This window comes from Schistocerca nitens, chromosome 7 (genome assembly GCF_023898315.1).
Source record: "Schistocerca nitens isolate TAMUIC-IGC-003100 chromosome 7, iqSchNite1.1, whole genome shotgun sequence".
Lineage (NCBI taxonomy): Eukaryota > Metazoa > Arthropoda > Insecta > Orthoptera > Acrididae > Schistocerca > Schistocerca nitens.
This window is the reverse complement of record NC_064620.1, coordinates 499,856,802-499,876,313: the sequence shown is the minus strand read 5'-3', so window position 1 is coordinate 499,876,313 and position 19,512 is coordinate 499,856,802. Positions and strand designations below refer to the sequence as shown.

The 19,512-nt window shown below is 43.0% G+C and overlaps 1 protein-coding gene across 1 annotated transcript in view; it reads right to left on the bottom strand.

Moving 5' to 3' along the window:
* Positions 1-19,512, bottom strand: part of LOC126195706 (gastrin/cholecystokinin type B receptor-like) — a 343,046-nt gene that overhangs the window by 21,432 nt on the left and 302,102 nt on the right. The window contains exon 8 of the mRNA XM_049934335.1: positions 1,697-1,857. Coding sequence (XP_049790292.1) covers positions 1,697-1,857 — 161 coding nt within the window. The remainder of the gene's footprint in view (positions 1-1,696; positions 1,858-19,512) is intronic.

Here is a 19,512-nt window from a genome sequence, read left to right as displayed (position 1 = left end):
ACCTTGTGGGCCGAGAAGCTTCCTCTGGAACAGGGTGGGCGACTGCATCCGACTTTTCGTCAGCCACAGATAACGCCCGAAACCAGTTCTTCAAACGAAAGGGGGAGGCTCCTCGGAAAGTCTTTCGCTGCCTGCCAGACTCCCATGCAATATGTAAAGGAATACCACACAGACGAAATGATATGTAAGTTGTACCTGCAACAGCAAAATCAGGTACCCTGACGAAATTTAGGAGAGGTATACATATTCGCCAGGCACAGCATTCAGGCTGCAAACAACCATGTCATGTATTATGGTTTATCAACTTGGTTCATGTTCTGCAAACGTGTACACACGGATTCACATTGATTCTCAACTGATGTGTAAACTAAAAATAGTAAAATTGTCTTTGGTATTGTCGTTTTCGCATTTAAACTGTTTGCTGTTGCTTTTGGTGTCATCGTTACCAGAATAGCTTTCTTTGCAGCTCTTACACTAGTCTACGTTATACATGTATTTGCAAATCTGCATAAATGTTAGTTAGTAACATGTTCCATAGATCATCTTTGCAAGATAGATCGCACTGGTGTGTAACGAGTCATTTTACATTCACATCGGAAATTAATATTGCTCATAAAGAAAATACACAGATGTGAGTTAGTAGTTCCTACACACCACCTTTTACACATTACAGGAATGGAATTTGCAACATTGTCCACACCTGTTTGAACTGAAGACAACCGTAATGCCGAGTAATGAATGTCATTTTTCCTTCTAGTATTTTAATTATGTACCTCATTGTTACTTTTGATCTGTAGTGGAATATTTACAATAAACTTCATGAAAGAATAAATATACTGTGAAGCAATAGTCAGAATGCACACCTTCTTAAACAGATGTCAACAAGATGCTCGTGTGTAAGCACCACATGTTATTCTTATATTCAGTTTTTGTGTGATGAAGACTTTCTGTCTTAAAGATGAAATACCTTACAACATTATTGCATATGAAATTATTGAACGAAAATACGCAAACTATGCCAACTTACTGATTTGTCCCTTCCCAATATTTGCAATGGTTCTAAGCGCAAATGTAGATGAAATGTGTTGCTTTAGGAGCTCCAAACTGTGCTTCTTCCAATTAAATTCTCGTCATTATGAACCCCAAAGTAATTTGAAGTTTTCACCCTATTTACTATTTTCTCACCATGTGTTACACTTATCATTGGTGTTGTACCTCTACATGTGCAGAATATGTTGTTTCTTTTTAAAGATGAAGGTGAAACCATTCTCAAGAAACCAGTAAATGATACATTTAAGAATATTTTTTACTATTTCTTATGTTTCTGTACTAATGCCAGGACTCATTGCAATCCTAGTGTCATCTGCAAAACGTACTAATTCTGCTTGTTGTATACTAGACAGAAGGTTGTGTACATAGATGAGGAACAGTAGTGGACCTAAGATTGAACCTTGGGGAACCCCCTACGTGGTTTCTTCCCCGTCAGCGTTATATCCCTGGACCCTACATCCATTTGAACACGGTCACTTGCAAGATCAGTTGAAGCAGGTCCTACTTTTCAGCAGTAATGTATCCCACACTGCTGTATTGCACCAAGTGTGAACATTGTTGTTCATGGTTGATCATTTGAGCTGCTGCGAGTGTACCCATTTCGTCTGTCGTGGTCTTAAGATACTCAAATAAAAGCAGTGCAGACCTGTTAAAGTAGGCCATTAGGTGGAAGGCGGTGGCCATGTGCTTGAGGCTGTCAGTGCGGTAGGACGGCAGCTGACGGAAGGCGGTCAGCACATTGTCCACCAGCAGCGGGCCCCAGCACAGCACGAACAGTACCACCACCGCCACCAGCATCTTGATCACCTGCCACATACAACAAGTCAGAGGCCATTTCCAGTTTGGAACTCAACATTACTAAACAGCTCCTAAATGGATGACAGACGGAGGAGGGTAAATGTAGAAGGTGGTGAGATTTAAATGAGAGAATGGATAGAAAATGTACTGAAAGAAAAGGAAGCAATAGGAGCAATAATACACAAAATTAATTTAGTATACACACTACGAACACCTATAACACTCTCAGTACCGGTCCAACACTTACTTGACCATGTTCACAGAATCCTGACTATTTTAGCTGGTTTAAGAAATGTATGTCTTGGAAAATATCGTACATATAAACAAAAATTAACACTACTTTAAGCACATTTTTTCTTCTTTAATAGCTAGTTATTAACAAAGTCCTGTCTGGTAAAACACGGACAAATTATAACAGGGTGTTTCAAAAACGTACAGCTTTGAAAATTCATATAAATCAATTCATAGTACCTACAGAGGTGATTGTAGGTTCAATTCGTAGGGATATACATCACGTTTTGTCTCGCGTAGTTCGCTAGTGACGAATCGCACCGTAAGGAGCTCTAGCGGCAGTTGCATTAAAGATGGCTGCCTTCACTGGACCCGAGCGTGCTAGTTGTGTGTTTTCGTTTGAATAATAAAGTCGGCGGGCAGTGAAAATCCAAATCAAACATTGCAACATGTTCGTGATAGGCCTAAACTGAAGGTTTTTTGTACATCGAGCAAGAACAAAGTATACGGGCTCTTTCTTATCCGTGAGAGAGCCATCAACAGGATAGTGTACCTGGATATATTACAACAATTATTGATACTACACATGTATGAGGACGACCAAGACGAAAATGTTTACTTCGTGCACGATGGCGCACCATCCCACTACTTGGCTGACGTGGGAGATTTTCCCAGTGACCACTTTCCAGTCATTGGATTGGCCGTGATACGCCAATTGCATACCACCCTAGAACTGACACCACTCGATTTTTGTTTATGGGGATTCATCAAGGATATCGTGTTTGTACTTCCTGTGTCGGCTTCTCTGCCTAAACTCAGAAAAGAGAATTTACGCCGCTACTGAACAACGCTAGTAGCGAGTTTGGGAAGAAATTAACTGCTGATGGGATGTGTGAAGGATATTTAATGGAAGCCACATACAACATCTTTAGTTTAAGGTAAAAAAATCTTGATGTGTTTACCTACAAAATAACACTAAACCCAGCTCTATATCTTCTTTCAATAAATTTATACTATTTCATAAAGCTGTAAAATCATTTTTGAAACACCCTGTATTATTATATATGACATAGTTTTCGTAAAATTAAAAAGAAATACAGTCATAATGGTAGAGTAAATGGGTTCATAAATACATAACGATCAGTGCATAATATCGTATTTAAATACAATAATACTTCCTACGTGGATTTATACTGTATTTTCGGATACATATTTTAAAACAGGGCTACATACACAAGGCCACACAGCACTGTTCGCACTGATAACTTGTCACCTTACGAGATGCTTTCTTACTTTCTTTCCATAATTCTGAAGCACAAATATACACGGGAGACATATTTTTTGCTTGCGGGTGGTAAACGTTGCAGGAAATGTCTAGAGCTGTTGGAGGGATTGATAATGAAATTAATTATTGTGATTTTCCTGGTCTCAAATGAACTGTGCAACAAAAATGAATTTGATACTCCTAGTAAGAACAAATGGAAGAAAACAGCTTCCGACAGCATTTTACAGTTTTTTGCTTGAACATGTACTGCAGTCGCTTACAAAGACACCTGTGTCGTCCAAATCATCTTCTCGATCTAGAGCATCGACACTGTTTCCAAAAATCAGCAAATTGGAAGTTTCTTCTTCAGATAAACCACGGTGCGCCATTTCTCTTACACAGAATACCAATAACGTGCGCCATCTGGAGACGAAAACAGTGACTTATAACGAATGAAATATTGCGAAAACAAGACGCACACTCACACCATCTCTCCGTGCAATTAATAAATAACAGTATATCGGTAGTCAGAGCTGCGAGAACAGCGTGCAGCGCTTTGTAATCAATTAAACACGCTGGCACGTAGACCCTACGGGCTTGGCGCTTATGGAAGGGAGAGCGGCCCGTAGAATCTAGGAGTTGGCGCTCAGGGAGATAATAAGACGAATAATTCGATCAATGCAAAACTGGAACATTACCAGATAGTGATGCACCATGAAGCCTTATACACAGCAGGAACTCTTAACCTAGTAAAAACGTGGGTACCTTAGAGTTCAGAAGATATTCAATTTAGAAGACGAGCGAATCAAGAACGGTGTACCAAGATAGAGAGGATCTCCGACATTATCAGGAAAAGAAGAAGCGTGTTCGTCGGACACGTCCTTAGCATGGAGTAAAAAAACATGTTTTTGTGCACGTAATTTGAAACGTGGAAGTGGAACAAGTAAAAAACTCACAAAAAAATGTGTCTGAATGAAACTAGATTTTTGAAAGCGAGTTTTCAGTTTTATCGTAAGAATGTATTTTTTATGTATTTCAATCACTATAAACTGTTTCTGAGCTGTCAATCCACGTAAGAATGGGTATTACGTAAAAAAAATTGTTTTGAATTTATCCAATTATGTATCGTAGTGCAAAACTTAAACTGATTCATTCAAGTCTGAAGTATAGAGGTGGTACACTTCAAATACCTCCCAGAAAATATGTTTCTTGCACGTATTTCCACTTAAAATCTGAATGGTGCACATACAAATGGCGCCATTAGCTGAGCGTTAATTTCTTTTGCAAAATAAATTTATCTGTTCGAAAAATTTGCCTGTGTACCAGCTCCAGTTCTTCCTTCAAACATTGCTTAACATACTGTAACATGGCTACAATAAGACACACGTTCGAATGATGATATAAATGGCTACTGGTCCGGGCTAAACAAGAAACTTTTACCCAATCTTCCTAGCTGAAACAGGAACAGAGCACCAGATCTCCATAAACGGCAATTTCTTTTGTCACAGCAAAAAACCGTATCCATTATACATCTCCACAATGCTTCATCTGGTGTATTTGCTTTATTTATGGATTAAAACATAACATGAACTTCTTACAGACATAGCCGACTACTTTGGTTCGTCCCTGTCACAAATAAAGCCAACAGAAAATATAAGTGGATACAGTAAGATCGTCTGTACTCAATGACGTACAAAAAACGTAATAGATAGGCTACAGTAGATTAAACATTATGCTACACATAATAACTTCATTTTGTACATTTGAAGCCGACCCTATTGGCCGAGCGGTTCTAGGCGCTACAGTCTGGAACTGCCATGCCTCGGGCATGGATGTGTGTGATCTCCTTAGGTTAGTTAGGTTTAAGGAGTTCGAAATTCTAGCGGACTGATGACCTCAGAACTTAAGTTCCACAGTGCTCAGAGCCATTTGAACCATTTTTGTACATTTGACATCCATACTTATCGTCACAGAGCCGGTACGTACACGTACGAGCAATGTTCACTTCAGAGAAGATGTTCAAAACGAGCACACACTATTTGCAAACAATTCGCCACTTTCTGGGTTATACTTTGCTGGACCCTACACAAGACACATTCATTCGCTATTGCTGAAGCGGCATGCTTGCGAGCTATTAGATCGTATACGTTCATAAGTGGAGTACTACAGACTTGTTACTTTAAGTATCCCCACAAATAAAATTCTAGTCAATTACGGTCCGGGGAACGTGGAGGCCAGAACGTTGGACCTCTACAACCAATCCATTTCCCTGTAAATGCTTCATTCAAATAGTTACGCACATCCATTCCAAAGTGTGGCGGTGTACTATCATGCCGAAACCATATATGTCACTGAACATCAAGTTGAAATTTTCCTAATGCGTCGGGCAAAGTACTGTAAAGAAATGTACGGTACGGGGGACCATTTAACTTGTCCGGCAATCGGAAACTGCCCAAATCCAATCCTCCGACGATTAGTACCCACAGGTTTACACCAACGTTTGTCTGAAAGCCACGTTAACGGGCGACGTGAGGGTTGTAATCCGACCAATTATGGCTGTCGTGGAGGTTGAAAATACCCTCACGAGTGAAGCTACACTCATGCTTATAAATTAAGGATAATTGCAGAATGAGGTGCCACACAAATTGGCACTACACAAAACTGGCGCTAATAGCATAGGCACATAGGGAACACACACGACACAGATCTGTAAGAACACAGTATTAGTGATAAGTTGAGAAAACCGTCTCGAAACACATCGTCATCAAAATGGGAAATGATCACCATGCACACGTACACAGGCCGCACAACGGGTTGGAATACTCTGGATCAGGTTGTCGAGCAGCTGCTGGGATATAGCCTCCCATTCTGCACCAGTGCCTGTCGGAGCTCCTGAAGTGTCGTAGGGGTTTGAAGACATTCAGCGATACGTCGACCGAGAGCATCCCAGATGTCCTCGATGGGGTTTAGACCTGGAGAACAGGCAGGCCACTACATTGCCTCATATATTCTGTTTCAAGGTACTCCTCCACGATGGCAGCTCCGTGGGGCCGTGCGTGATCATTCATCAGGAGGAAGGTGGGACCCACTGTAGCCTTGAAAAGGCGGACATACTGGTGCAAAATGACGTCCCGATACACCTGACCTGTTGCAGTTTCTCTGTCAAGACATGCAGTAGTGTACGTGCACCAGTCATAATCCCATCCCGGACCATCAAACCGCTAATTCCATACAGGTCCATTTCAAGGACATTAAGGGATTGGTATCTGTTTCCTGGTTCACGCCAGCTGAAAATCCGGCGAGAATCACTCTTCAGACTATACCTGGACTCGTCCGTGAAAACCTGGGACCACTGTTCCAATAACCATGTACTGTGTTCTTGACACCAGGTTTTACGGGCTCTTTTACGGGCTCTCCTGTGACTAAGAGTCAGTGGAATGCACCTTGCAGGTCTCCGGGCGAATAAACCATGTCTGTTCAGTCGTCTGCAGACTGTGTGTCTGGAGACAACTGTTCCAGTGGCTGCGGTAAGGTTCCGAGCAAGGCTACCTGCAGTACTCCGTGGGCGCCTGCGGGCACTGATTGTGAGATATCTGTCTTCTTTTGGTGTTTTACACTGTGGACGTTCCGTACTGTAGCGCCTGGACACGTTTCCTGCCTGCTGGAATCGTAGCCATCATTGTGAGATCACAATTTGTGGCACACGGAGGGCCCGTGCTACGACCTGCTGCGTTTGACCAGCCCTCATTCGCCCTAGTATTCTATCCCTAATGAATAGGTGTTCTTTGAGCCATTTTCAACACACAGTCACAGTCTGAAAACATCTTCACACTTACTCGGTGCACTGTACTCTGACATGCACCAACACACCTCTGCGTATGTGGACTGCTGCCAGCGCCACTGTGCGACGACCGCAGGTCAAATGCACCGCATGGTCATACCCCGAGGTGATTTATACCCGCAAACCGCCCACCAGAGCGTTGTTTCACCATGTATCAGCATTATCCTTAATTTATGAGCACGAGTGTATATTCGTCAGTCTATATTACTTTATTTATAAAATATTCGTTATCTTCAACATGGTGCGAAAGAAAATCACAAAACTGTAGTCATAGAATGGAGTCTTTTGGCCGTTGATGTTGGGTTAACGTGTAATGATGTGGATGCAATTCTTCATCGCGCAACTCTTCAACAACCAATTTCGAACTGCCTTTCAGTACCACGAGTGCTTCGCCGAGATGGCTACTGAACGGTTTCAGGAGTCGCATCTTTCGTTTGTGTAGTACGTCTAGTTCTTGGACGACATCTGTCCATTACTTGTGGACGAAGACGAACTCTTTCCCGAAGGCGCTGCCCCAGGCTACGAAAAATATTCTTACGCCATACGCACGAGCAGCAGCAGCTTCCTCATCGGATACACCCATCATCTAAAGCTTATCGGGAAGCCGTCCTGCATGATCTTGACAAGAGCAGTTATGGTTGCGCACTGCAGCGTTAGTTCAGGCATTCACGCAGATTAATGGAACCCACTATCACGTGAGAAGCTATTATCGTGTGACAATATGAATTCCTGCTTATAATGGACGACAACTATGGACCGGATGTCTGAAAAATAAAAAAAGGAATTTGAGGAGGATTGGAAACACAGCTCCATGGTGGATGTGGCTTTGCTACACCAGCCGTCTACTCTGGGAATTACGGCGGCCGGTACAGTAGTGCATGGTGATACGCGTTGCTCTGTACATTCTGATGCGCGTGACTGTGTTGTCAGCTCCTCGTTTTCACACGTGTGAATTCAAAATGCACGCGAACTGATTTTGCTCGATAAGCTTTTGTCTTCAACCTGGATGATGAATCGCATGGCGACTTCCATGTGCGACATTTTTTCTTCACCCAGTATACGCATGTTTGTTTCACATCTCCTCGTAAGCCACCACGTCCATTTCAACCAAACTCTGTACACATATCAGGATCCCGCGGCACCGGAATACACACAATTTATCTATCCAGTATTTGAAAATATAAGCATTTAACAACTTGCAAAAACTTTACAGGTAATTTTAAACCCTTACGAATTTTGTTCTCGCCGACAGCCCCGATGAAATAATTAAAGAAAAAAAGTTTTTCGCTTAATACATGTTCGCTGTTCATGCAATATAACAGCCACATGAAGCACAACTTCTTAATTTATGACTGCTTTACTACTAACTCTACTGGAAACTCATTTTGTAGCCAGTACTCACATACATAACTGAACATAGCAGCAAAGTTGGAACACTGTACAACACGTAGACTAAGTGTTACGCTTCATAAACGCTGACATGCGTGAAAAACTTGCGCAAAGTGCAAGGCGTTTTAATTTATTAATTCAACTTTTTTTCTAATTACGAGTACTGGAGATAATTTATCTTTATATCTGTACGCATCGAATGGTATAACAAGGGTCATGTCCCATCAACAAACGTACTCGTTGGAATTGTACTGAGTCAGAGAAGAGGCCCTTACAGTATACAGTGTGGTCCATTGATAGTGACCGGGCCAAATATCTCACGAAATAAGCATCAAACCAAAACACTACAAAGAACTAAACTCGTCTAGCTTGAAGGGGGAAACCAGATAGCGCTATGGTTGGCCCGCTAGATGGCGCTGCCATAGGTCAAACGGATATCAATTGTGTTTTTTTTTAAATAGGAACCCCCATTTTTATTACATATTCGTTTAATACGTAAAGAAATATGAATGTTTCAGTTGGACCACTTTTTTCGCTTTGTGATAGATGGCGCTGTAATAGTCACAAACGTATCAGTACGTGGTATCACGTAACATTCCGCCAGTTTGGATGGTATTTGCTTCGTGATGCATTATCCGTGTTAAAATGGACCGTTTACCAATTGCAGAAAAGGTCGATATAGTGTTAATTTATGGCTGCTGTGATTAAGATGCCCAACGGGCGTGTGCTATGTATGCTGCTCGGTATCCTGGACGACATCATCCAAATGTCCGAACCATTCGCCGAATAGTTACGTTATTTAAGTAAAAAGGAAGTGTTCAGCCACATGTGAAACGTCAAACACGACCTGCAACAAATGATGCCCAAATAGGTGTTTTAGCTTTTGTCGCGACTGATCCGTACATCAGTAGCAGACAAATTGCGCGAGAATCGGGAATCTCAAAGACGTCGGTGTTGAGAATGCTACATCAACATCGATTGCACCCGTACCATATTTCTATGCATGGTGACGACTTAGAAAGTCGTGTACAGTTCTGCCGCTAGGCACAAGAGAAATTACGGGACGATGACAGATTTTTTGCACGCGTTCTATTTGGCGACGAAGCGTCATTCACCAACAGTGGTAACGTGAGCCGGCATAATATGCACTATTGGGCTATGGAGAATCCACGATGGCTGCGACAAGTGGAACATCAGCGACCTTGGCGGGTTAATGTATGGTGCGGCACTATGGGAGGAGGATAATTTGCCCCCATGTTATCGATGGCAATCTAAACGGTGCAATGTATGCTGATTACCTACGTAATGTTCTACCGGTGTTACTACGTTTCACTGCATGATAGAATGGCGATGTACTTCCAGCATGATGGATGTCCGGCACATAGTTCGCTTGCGGTTGAAGCGATATTGAATTGCATATTTCATGACAGGTGGATTGGTCGTCGAAGCACCACACCGTGGCCCGCACGTTTACCGGATTTGACGTCCCCGGCATTTCTTTCTGTGGGGAAGGTTGAAGGATATTTGCTATCGTGATCCACCGACAACGCCTGACAACATGCGTCAGCGCATTATCAATGCATGTGCGAACATTACGGAAGGCGAACTACTCGCTGTTGAGAGGAATGTCCTTACACGTATTGCCAAATGCATTGGGGTTGACGGACGTCATTTTGAGCATTTATTGCATTAATGTGGTATTTACAGGTAATCACGTTGTAACAGCATGCGTTCTCAGAAATGATAAGTTCACAAAGGTACATGTATCACATTGGAACAACCGAAATAAAATGTTCAAACGTACCTACGCTCTGTATTTTAATTTAAGAAACCTACCTGTTACCAAGTGTTCATCTAAAATTGTGAGCCATATGTTTGTGACTATTACAGCGCCATCTGTCACAAAGAGAAAAAAGTGGTCCAACTAAAACATTCATATTTCTTTACGTAATACGCGAATATGTAATAAAAAAATGGGGTTTCCTATTTTTTTAAAAGCGCAGTTGATATCCGTTTGACCTATGGCAGCGCCATCTAGCGTGCCAACCATAGCGCCATCTGGTTTCCCCCTTCAAGCTAGACAAGTTTCGTTCTTTGTAGTTTTTTTTGTTTGACGCTTATTTCGTGAGGTATTTGGCCCGGTGATGATCAGTGGTCCACCCTGTATATCAAACGCATAGTGAACCTGTTCCAAAAAAATAAGTAAGGAAACGATGTAAAGAAGATTCTACGATAAATATCTGAAGAGCAGAAACCATTTTGTAACAGTCTCTGCCAGCGGACAGCGAAGGATGGACAAGGCAAAGATGAAGCATAACCACCATTGTCTGCTTTTCTGTACTCTGCATTTGGTTGTAATTTGGGCACATTATGAATAAACATGTACGCTCTTAACAAACACCTTTAAGGATACAATGAATATGAATATTTCAACTTGCATAACACACTCCTTCCGCTGCAAACGGAACGTTAGTTGCCTCATCATCATCAGGATCGAAAAGGCGTCATATCCAGTACATTGACACCATTGTGTAGAAAAGCACTTTTTTGTGTCTCCTTAAACATTTACTTTCTGAGACATGGCCGCTTTTCCAACTCACCAGTTCAATTTTATTATTGTGTATTGGTGCACCCTATTTAAAAAAACTTTTCAACAGTTCTATCTGTCTGGCCTACGAAAGTCTTTAGACATGTTTCATTTTTCAGTTTACATATGAATACTGATGTTTCACAGGTGGTGCTTCCCTTAGGCGAAGAAGGTCATTAGTCCTAAATCCTATACGCAAACTTGTACTACGAAACTGTCTAGCACTTACTTCTGACACTCGTCGTTTTAATTTTCTCGTTTTCCTGTTAACAAGTTACCGTAATACCGTTCATTTTAAGTTTATGTTGACTTTTAATCTTCTATAGCAACTTCGTTACTGTATAACTCGCTTCCCACGCCCGGGTTCCCGGGTTCGATTCCCGGCGGGGTCAGGGATTTTCTCTGCCTCGTGGTGGCTGGGTGTTGTGTGCTGTCCTTAGGTTAGTTAGGTTTAAGTAGTTCGAAGTTCTAGGGGACTGATGACTTGAGATGTTAAGTCCCATAGTGCTCAGAGCCAACTGTATAACTGAATACCCGTTGCTTAGTACAGTTGTTTCATAATGGCGATTTCTCAGTTTCTCTCTTGCTCGATTAACGGCAGTTTTAATAACCCGTTAACAATTGATCTGATGTACGCTATCTTGAAGCTGTCGGATGCCAAGACGTTCAGTTTATAATATTTTATGTACACGTAGATTTTCGTTACACCTCAAAGCGGTGTTTGCCCACCTCGGAATATCGAGATAATAAATGGATTGTTATTTTCGTGCTCAGCTGTAAATGAAATCATTGGATTGATATCTAATTCTTTTCGCTATCTCATTAACTTCGCTTACATATCATATAAAATGAATAAAATGGTGTCTTCAAAGTGGCGACAGCAACAGAGAATTTTGCGGGCTATTAAAGAAATGTTCGGCGTGTTCCCAATGATTTAGAAAATCGAAGTCATCAGATAAACTAGGGAATTTACTATAGCTAGCGCCTCTGGTTGGTGGTACACTTTGCCGTTAAAAGTGAAGTAATTGTGCCATAACATCAGTTACAGAAATTGCCAGTTCATTTCCTGTAAGTATCATTTTTGCGTTAGAAACTCGTTTTGTCTTATTTTCAACGTCTCGCGAACAAGTTCATGTATCAAGTCTTGGTACGCGTATGCGGAAGCGCCCAGTATGGCTGTATCTGTAATTTTATTAGCAATTCACACGAACTTTTTAAACTGCACTATTCACAAATTTTATAGCGGTTTTGAGCTTTATGCTAGAGTAGCATTTATTGCAGATCGAACACTCACTCTCGTGTTAGCTATGAGACTCGTGGATTTGTTATTTTTGTGAAGTTGTACCCGTGCGCGCGCGTGTGGTCTTTGCGGGTTCGTGCCTATATATCGCTTTTTATCTTTATTAGAAAACTGAAATCCTAAGTTCCACATTTTTATTTGTAACTGTGCATGACACTTCTTTATCGGATATTTAGCCGTTACGTTAGTTGCGTTTTACGAGAAGAAATTCGCAGTTTTCTAGCGTAGTATTCGCCAGTTATATATGCCAACACGGCTATCTTAAGTTTGCTCAAGTAATTAACGCATCATTTTTTTCTTAATTCTCAATTAAATTACATGCATATAATGCTTTTTTCCATTACTAGATCTATTTTCTGCATGTAACTGTGTTTTTATTTATTGTTCACTTTGACCGGGAGCACATATTATTTATTCGCGGGGTATTTTGCGGTATTATTTGCGGGTATTACTTCTGCTATAATTTTTGTTAAATCATTCTCTCATAATGCAGAGTTGGGATTATATTTTAACCTTTTCGACAGTAGGGATTTTTGTTTAATCGTAAGACAAACATTGGCTAGGTAAATAAGTTTTTTGTTATTTTACATAATTTCCACATTTCTTATCTTTATCGTAAGCCTACATCTATTGCACAAGTTAGATAAACAATTTTTAATGCATCTGAGTCTGTTATGCTCATCTCATCCCCACCACACCTTGTCCCCTGCCTTCTTCTCCTATCTAACTACACCTTGTCTCCACCAACACCATTTTTTCCATCTCCTACCCCCCTCTTCCGTCTTTTATGAATTTATTCCACGGTCCAAAACTGCAAATCACAATACTCTAGATATAATAGTTTCATAGCAAATGTGATGGTCTGCTTACGCAATTACACAGGTAAATCCAATATTTATGTGAATACTTTGCTACCTATTTTTTAGCAATGAAAAGTCGGTACTTAGTTTTTTGCTTGTTTTGTTTTCAAAGCTGGAGACGATTAAATATTTATCGACACTAGACACCAGAAAATTAAACGCTCAACCGAGACTGTGAAATTAAGGATATGAGTTAAACAGCATTCTTTCTTTGTACGGCAACGCTCGTTCACATATTGCCACCCACACTGTTACAACATAAAGATTCTTAAGAACATGCATCTCGAGGTGTTGAAGGTACTTGCATACACTCCCGTGTCTAGTGTTGCCAATGACCGTACCACCGTCCGTATTTCCTAGTCAGGGAAAGCTGTGGCAAATGCCAAAGTACAATATACTGCGTTTGACTAGGATACACTAGGAATACACACAAAATGGTCTGCCACATTCTTGTTGGTAGTCTGTAGAAATCCTTCCTCAGAACTCAAGCAATGGGCTACATGGGAATGTGGAGAAGATCACTGTTGCCCACTGGAGAGATCTTACTGTGAAAGGCTTATGACTGTGAGACGGGAACTCGTCAGCATCGGGTTATATACAGAAGCAAATTATGTCCAGAATGAGATTTTCACTCTGCAGCGGAGTGTGCGCTGATATGAAACTTCCTGGCAGATTAAAACTGTGGGCCCGGCCGAGACTCGAACTCGGGACCTTTGCCTTTCGCGGGCAAGTGCTCTACCCGCGAAAGGCAAAGGTCCCGAGTTCGAGTCTCGGCCGGGCACACAGTTTTAATCTGCCAGGAAGTTGTAAATTATGTCTTTTGCTAAATCTGCGCCTCCGCGTGAAATTTAATGGGAGAACCACCGTCTCGCAGGTGTTGGACCACTAAAGTCACCTGAAGAATCACCGATGGAATAGATCCGTTGCCATACTTTACGAGCAGTCAAGCTGTCAAGTAAGACTGCGAAAATGTTTGCAGGACACGTGTACATGAAAGTTTGCCCACAAGAAAGTTTTCTCTCTGGAACGAGCAACTAAGAAGAGAAGAACTGCCAGGGAGGCATTGTGTGTTGTCTGTCATTGACATAAAGTTAACCAACGATAGGAGCCGACGATAAACTTTCAGAACTTTCGTACTGAAAGAGAGGGACATGCATTAAAACGGAGAGCTGGACAATGGAGAGATTTTTTCTTTTCAGTCGAGTAGTGAGACTGGATCAGCGCATTTGGAGGACTTTTCCGTTGAAGACACTCGGTGATGAAGGAGACTGTGTGATGAGAGACTTCGTGTCCAGTCTGATGGCTAGTCTCATGAGCATACGACTTTTTTCCTGAAGCCATTATTCCATCCCTCGCCAGATGCAGCTTTTACAGTCTGGCTCCAACATTCACAAGAGTTCTGACTCTGCTGTGAACTAGTTCCCCTGATACGCACCATCGAACAGTTAAAATCCGATTCTGTACTCTGGGCTCATCAAAAATTTCGGGGAACCAACTCCTCGTAACTCTACAACCAGAATGGTGAACGCATCTACTGTCTCGTACCCGCCAGAGGATCACAGGGCACAAACGGAGCCGACCTTTTAGCCACGTACAGCTGTCAATCCACCAGGCACTGCCCACTTGCAGAGATAAAGGACGACATAACAGCCCAAGGCACAAGCCGCCACAGATCGACGGCTGCAGACAAATACACTCCTGGAAATTGAAACAAGAACACCGTGAATTCCTTGTCCCAGGAAGGGGAAACTTTATTGACACATTCCTGGAGTCAGATACATCACATGATCACACTGACAGAACCACAGGCACATAGACACAGGCAACAGAGCATGCACAATGTCGGCACTAGTACAGTGTATATCCACCTTTCGCAGCAATGCAGGCTGCTATTCTCCCATGGAGACGATCGTAGAGATGCTGGATGTAGTCCTGTGGAACGGCTTGCCATGCCATTTCCACCTGGCGCCTCAGTTGGACCAGCGTTCGTGCTGGACGTGCAGACCGCGTGAGACGACGCTTCATCCAGTCCCAAACATGCTCAATGGGGGACAGATCCGGAGATCTTGCTGGCCAGGGTAGTTGACTTACACCTTCTAGAGCACGTTGGGTGGCACGGGATACATGCGGACGTGCATTGTCCTGTTGGAACAGCAAGTTCCCTTGCCGGTCTAGGAATGGTAGAACGATGGGTTCGATGACGGTTTGGATGTACCGTGCACTATTCAGTGTCCCCTCGACGATCACCAGTGGTGTACGGCCAGTGTAGGAGATCGCTCCCCACACCATGATGCCGGGTGTTGGCCCTGTGTGCCTCGGTCGTATGCAGTCCTGATTGTGGCGCTCACCTGCACGGCGCCAAACACGCATACGACCATCATTGGCACCAAGGCAGAAGCGACTCTCATCGCTGAAGACGACACGTCTCCAATCGTCCCTCCATTCACGCCTGTCGCGTCACCACTGGAGGCGGGCTGCACGATGTTGGGGCGTGAGCGGAAGACGGCCTAACGGTGTGCGGGACCGTAGCCCAGCTTCATGGAGACGGTTGCGAATGGTCCTCGCCGATACCCCAGGAGCAACAGTGTCCCTAATTTGCTGGGAAGTGGCGGTGCGGTCCCCTACGGCACTGCGTAGGATCCTACGGTCTTGGCGTGCATCCGTGCGTCGCTGCGGTCCGGTCCCAGGTCGACGGGCACGTGCACCTTCCGCCGACCACTGGCGACAACATCGATGTACTGTGGAGACCTCACGCCCCACGTGTTGAGCAATTCGGCGGTACGTCCACCCGGCCTCCCGCATGCCCACTATACGCCCTCGCTCAAAGTCCGTCAACTGCACATACGGTTCACGTCCACGCTGTCGCGGCATGCTACCAGTGTTAAAGACTGCGATGGAGCTCCGTATGCCACGGCAAACTGGCTGACACTGACGGCGGCGGTGCACAAATGCTGCGCAGCTAGCGCCATTCGACGGCCAACACCGCGGTTCCTGGTGTGTCCGCTGTGCCGTGCGTGTGATCATTGCTTGTACAGCCCTCTCGCAGTGTCCGGAGCAAGTATGGTGGGTCTGACACACCGGTGTCAATGTGTTCTTTTTTCCATTTCCATGAGTGTAACTCTGCATTGCCAACGGCTCATACAAGACTTCAGTATGATTTAACTAACAAACCAGCTCTTCAGAGAACAAATTTGTGCTTGCCTGCTCATTCCAAGCGCCCTGTTTAACGTTACTTCTTGTTTTTTGTTAATGTTTAAATGAACAGTTTTAATAATAAGAGCCACCCACTATTTATTAAAATATCTAAAACCTCTAAATGCTGATAGTTGATATTTAGGTGGGATGTACTTCTGCCTTATAGCATGGACTTCTCGTAACCACGAGATTTATATTGAACCGAAACAGTACTTATTATTTCTAACTTCCACGAAAAACAAAGCCGTCTGAAGCCACCAAAACATTAATTGAATTTTGCATAATGTTTTACTACAAAAAGTTGTAGAACACAATTTTCAATCGTAAAAACCTGTGCAACGAAAATTTAACTACCAGATTTCAGATCGACCGATCAGTATCTTTCCCTTACAGGGTACTTGACGTTAATGCCCACAATATGTTGGTATGCATATTGAGGAGAAATTTAAAGAACTGAGATGATTCCAAGTATACCTTTATACACAAAACGGAGCGTGCAGCACAACTTCTGTAAACATTTAATATGTATAAAATCCTAACACTATGGTTCCGCAAGGGAAAATTGTTTGTCATTGTATTATCCATCATTATTCAGCGCGGATTAGGTTAACTAGGGAATGCAATAGAGACCCTCATACATTCACACACAAAGATTCAAACACTCACAGAATAAGCGAAGACAAAATTCACTATTTTGTAGCCACAACCGAATCGTCGAAGCTATCTTGTGACTCGCAACGAAAGGAAAAACTCGATTTAGTTGGAAACACAATGCATAAAGTGAATCATGGCCATACCACGAATCTGAACCTAGTTGAAGGACAGCAAAATTATCACTCGTGAGGACCGCATAAAGCCCTGACAAATGACAAAAGTTATAGGTAACTCATAACACTAAAATTCGAACTAACTCCCATTCAAAACCACTTCCAAAGTGAACACAGAAGCGACATTCATGCTCACCAATCACCAGCGCAGCGACTACTCAGTATCTGACAACTCTCCACAAATTCGAACTTGTCTCGCCTCGTTCACAGAGACAGAAGGAACTTGGAGGGGGCGAACTATCCAGACGAAAAGACGAATTCTTCAGTGGTTCCAGACATCTCGTCCATTCAGAACATAGGAGAAACGAAGCCTGATTCTTGCATTGAAGATTTTCCATCGGTTCAGGCTGAGAAAAGACGCTGTACAGAACTTGATAAAACCACAAAATCCCTTTGAAGATGGAGTCACTACCGCATGTCAATACTAATATCTGTGTATAGCTCTCAGTCATGCCAGTGTTTTGCACACGTCCAGAGAATCTCGTTTTAATTAATTATGATCTGTCTTGGCGCTCAGCTACCCACAAACCAATTTTTCCCTATATGCCCGCTAAAATTTCACATTCACACATTTTGGCGTTCAGCGTGAGCTATAAATCACGTAAGATTCCACACTTTTGAAGCCCAGAATAGGGCAGGATATTACACGAGTTATTCAAGGCAAAAACCATGGTCGCCTTTAAGATAGTACGTGGTATTCCATACAACATAAAACAGTCCATGTAGATACTTATATGGATAGGGTGTCTGTTCTTTTGGACATGTCCGAAAGATCAGACACCCTATCCATATAAGTATATAGTTCTGGCAATACCGGCCATGACCATCTTCTTTTGTGCGGATGCACACATATTCCCCGAACTCTTACGGGACTTGGTAAGGATGTGTTCCACGAGTAATGATTGTATTGGGGTGGGACACTAAGAATGTAGTGTGTGGACATAAAAGGTGAGAATATGGGTCCCGCGAGAGGCGTGCGCGAGATAGTCCCTGCAGTCGCACTATCCTCTGTGCCCTCGGTGGCTAAGATGGACAGAGAGTATGCCATGTAAGCAGGAGATCCCGGATTCGAGTCCTGGTCGGGGCACACATTTTCACCTGTCCCCTTTGATATATATCAACGCCCGGAAGCAGCTGAAGGTATTAAATTAATTCTAATGTGGATACTTGTCTTGTTGCAGATAAGTCCATTAATACAATAATCAGAATTAGTTCCTTTTGTAGCAGACACTACTACTGTAATCAATCCAAGCATTCATACGGAAGCAGAAGAAATGATAAACAACGTTCTTAAAAATACTCTCGAAGTTCAGCTGCAACATTACTGTTGTTGTCATAATGGAAAAATGGAAATGAGCGTATGGCGACATTGGCCGGGAGGCCCCTTGCGGGGCAGGTCCGGCCGCCTTGGAGCAGGCCTTATTACATTCGACGCCACATTTGGCGACCTGCGCGCCGGATGGGGATGAAATGATGATGAAGACAACACAACACCCAGTACCTCAGCGGAGAAAATATCCGACCCAGACGGGAATCGAATCCGGGCCTGTAGGACGGCAATGCATCACGCTGACCACTTTTTTTTTTTTTTTTAATCTCAGTTTGTTCTATATTGTGCGTTGACTTTGTTCGTGGCGGACGTCCGATGAGACTTGTTTAGGTTTTTCGTTGATCCGTTCACTCAGTTTTTTATTACAGAGGGCAGAGAAACCCTCTGACCGAACACGCCGAGCTACCGTGCCGGCCACTACTCAGCTATCGGGGCGGGCTGTTGTCATAATAGAATTTCACAAATAATACCCTGCTACTTTCATTCAAGCCCATGTTGACACATCAACAAGTGGACTACGACTGGTCAGGTGTGTGAGACTATGAATTACGATGACTGAACACTGGGCCTGGTGGTCATAGTTGCAACTGGACGATCGAGCTGTGACACATGGCAATCACGCACGCCTTACTCTGGACATTAATGCTGCCAAGTTTGGTACTCGTTCGGTAATTAGTTTCCCTGCTACAACGTGTTGGATAGGGAAAGTTTAATTATAACCACCTGGTGCGTAAATGATTTGGTTGACAGGCTGGGCAGCAATCTGCGGTTGATTGCTGACGATCCCGAGATGTACGGTAAGGTGTCGAAATTGAATCACTGTAGAAAGGGCCGGCCGCG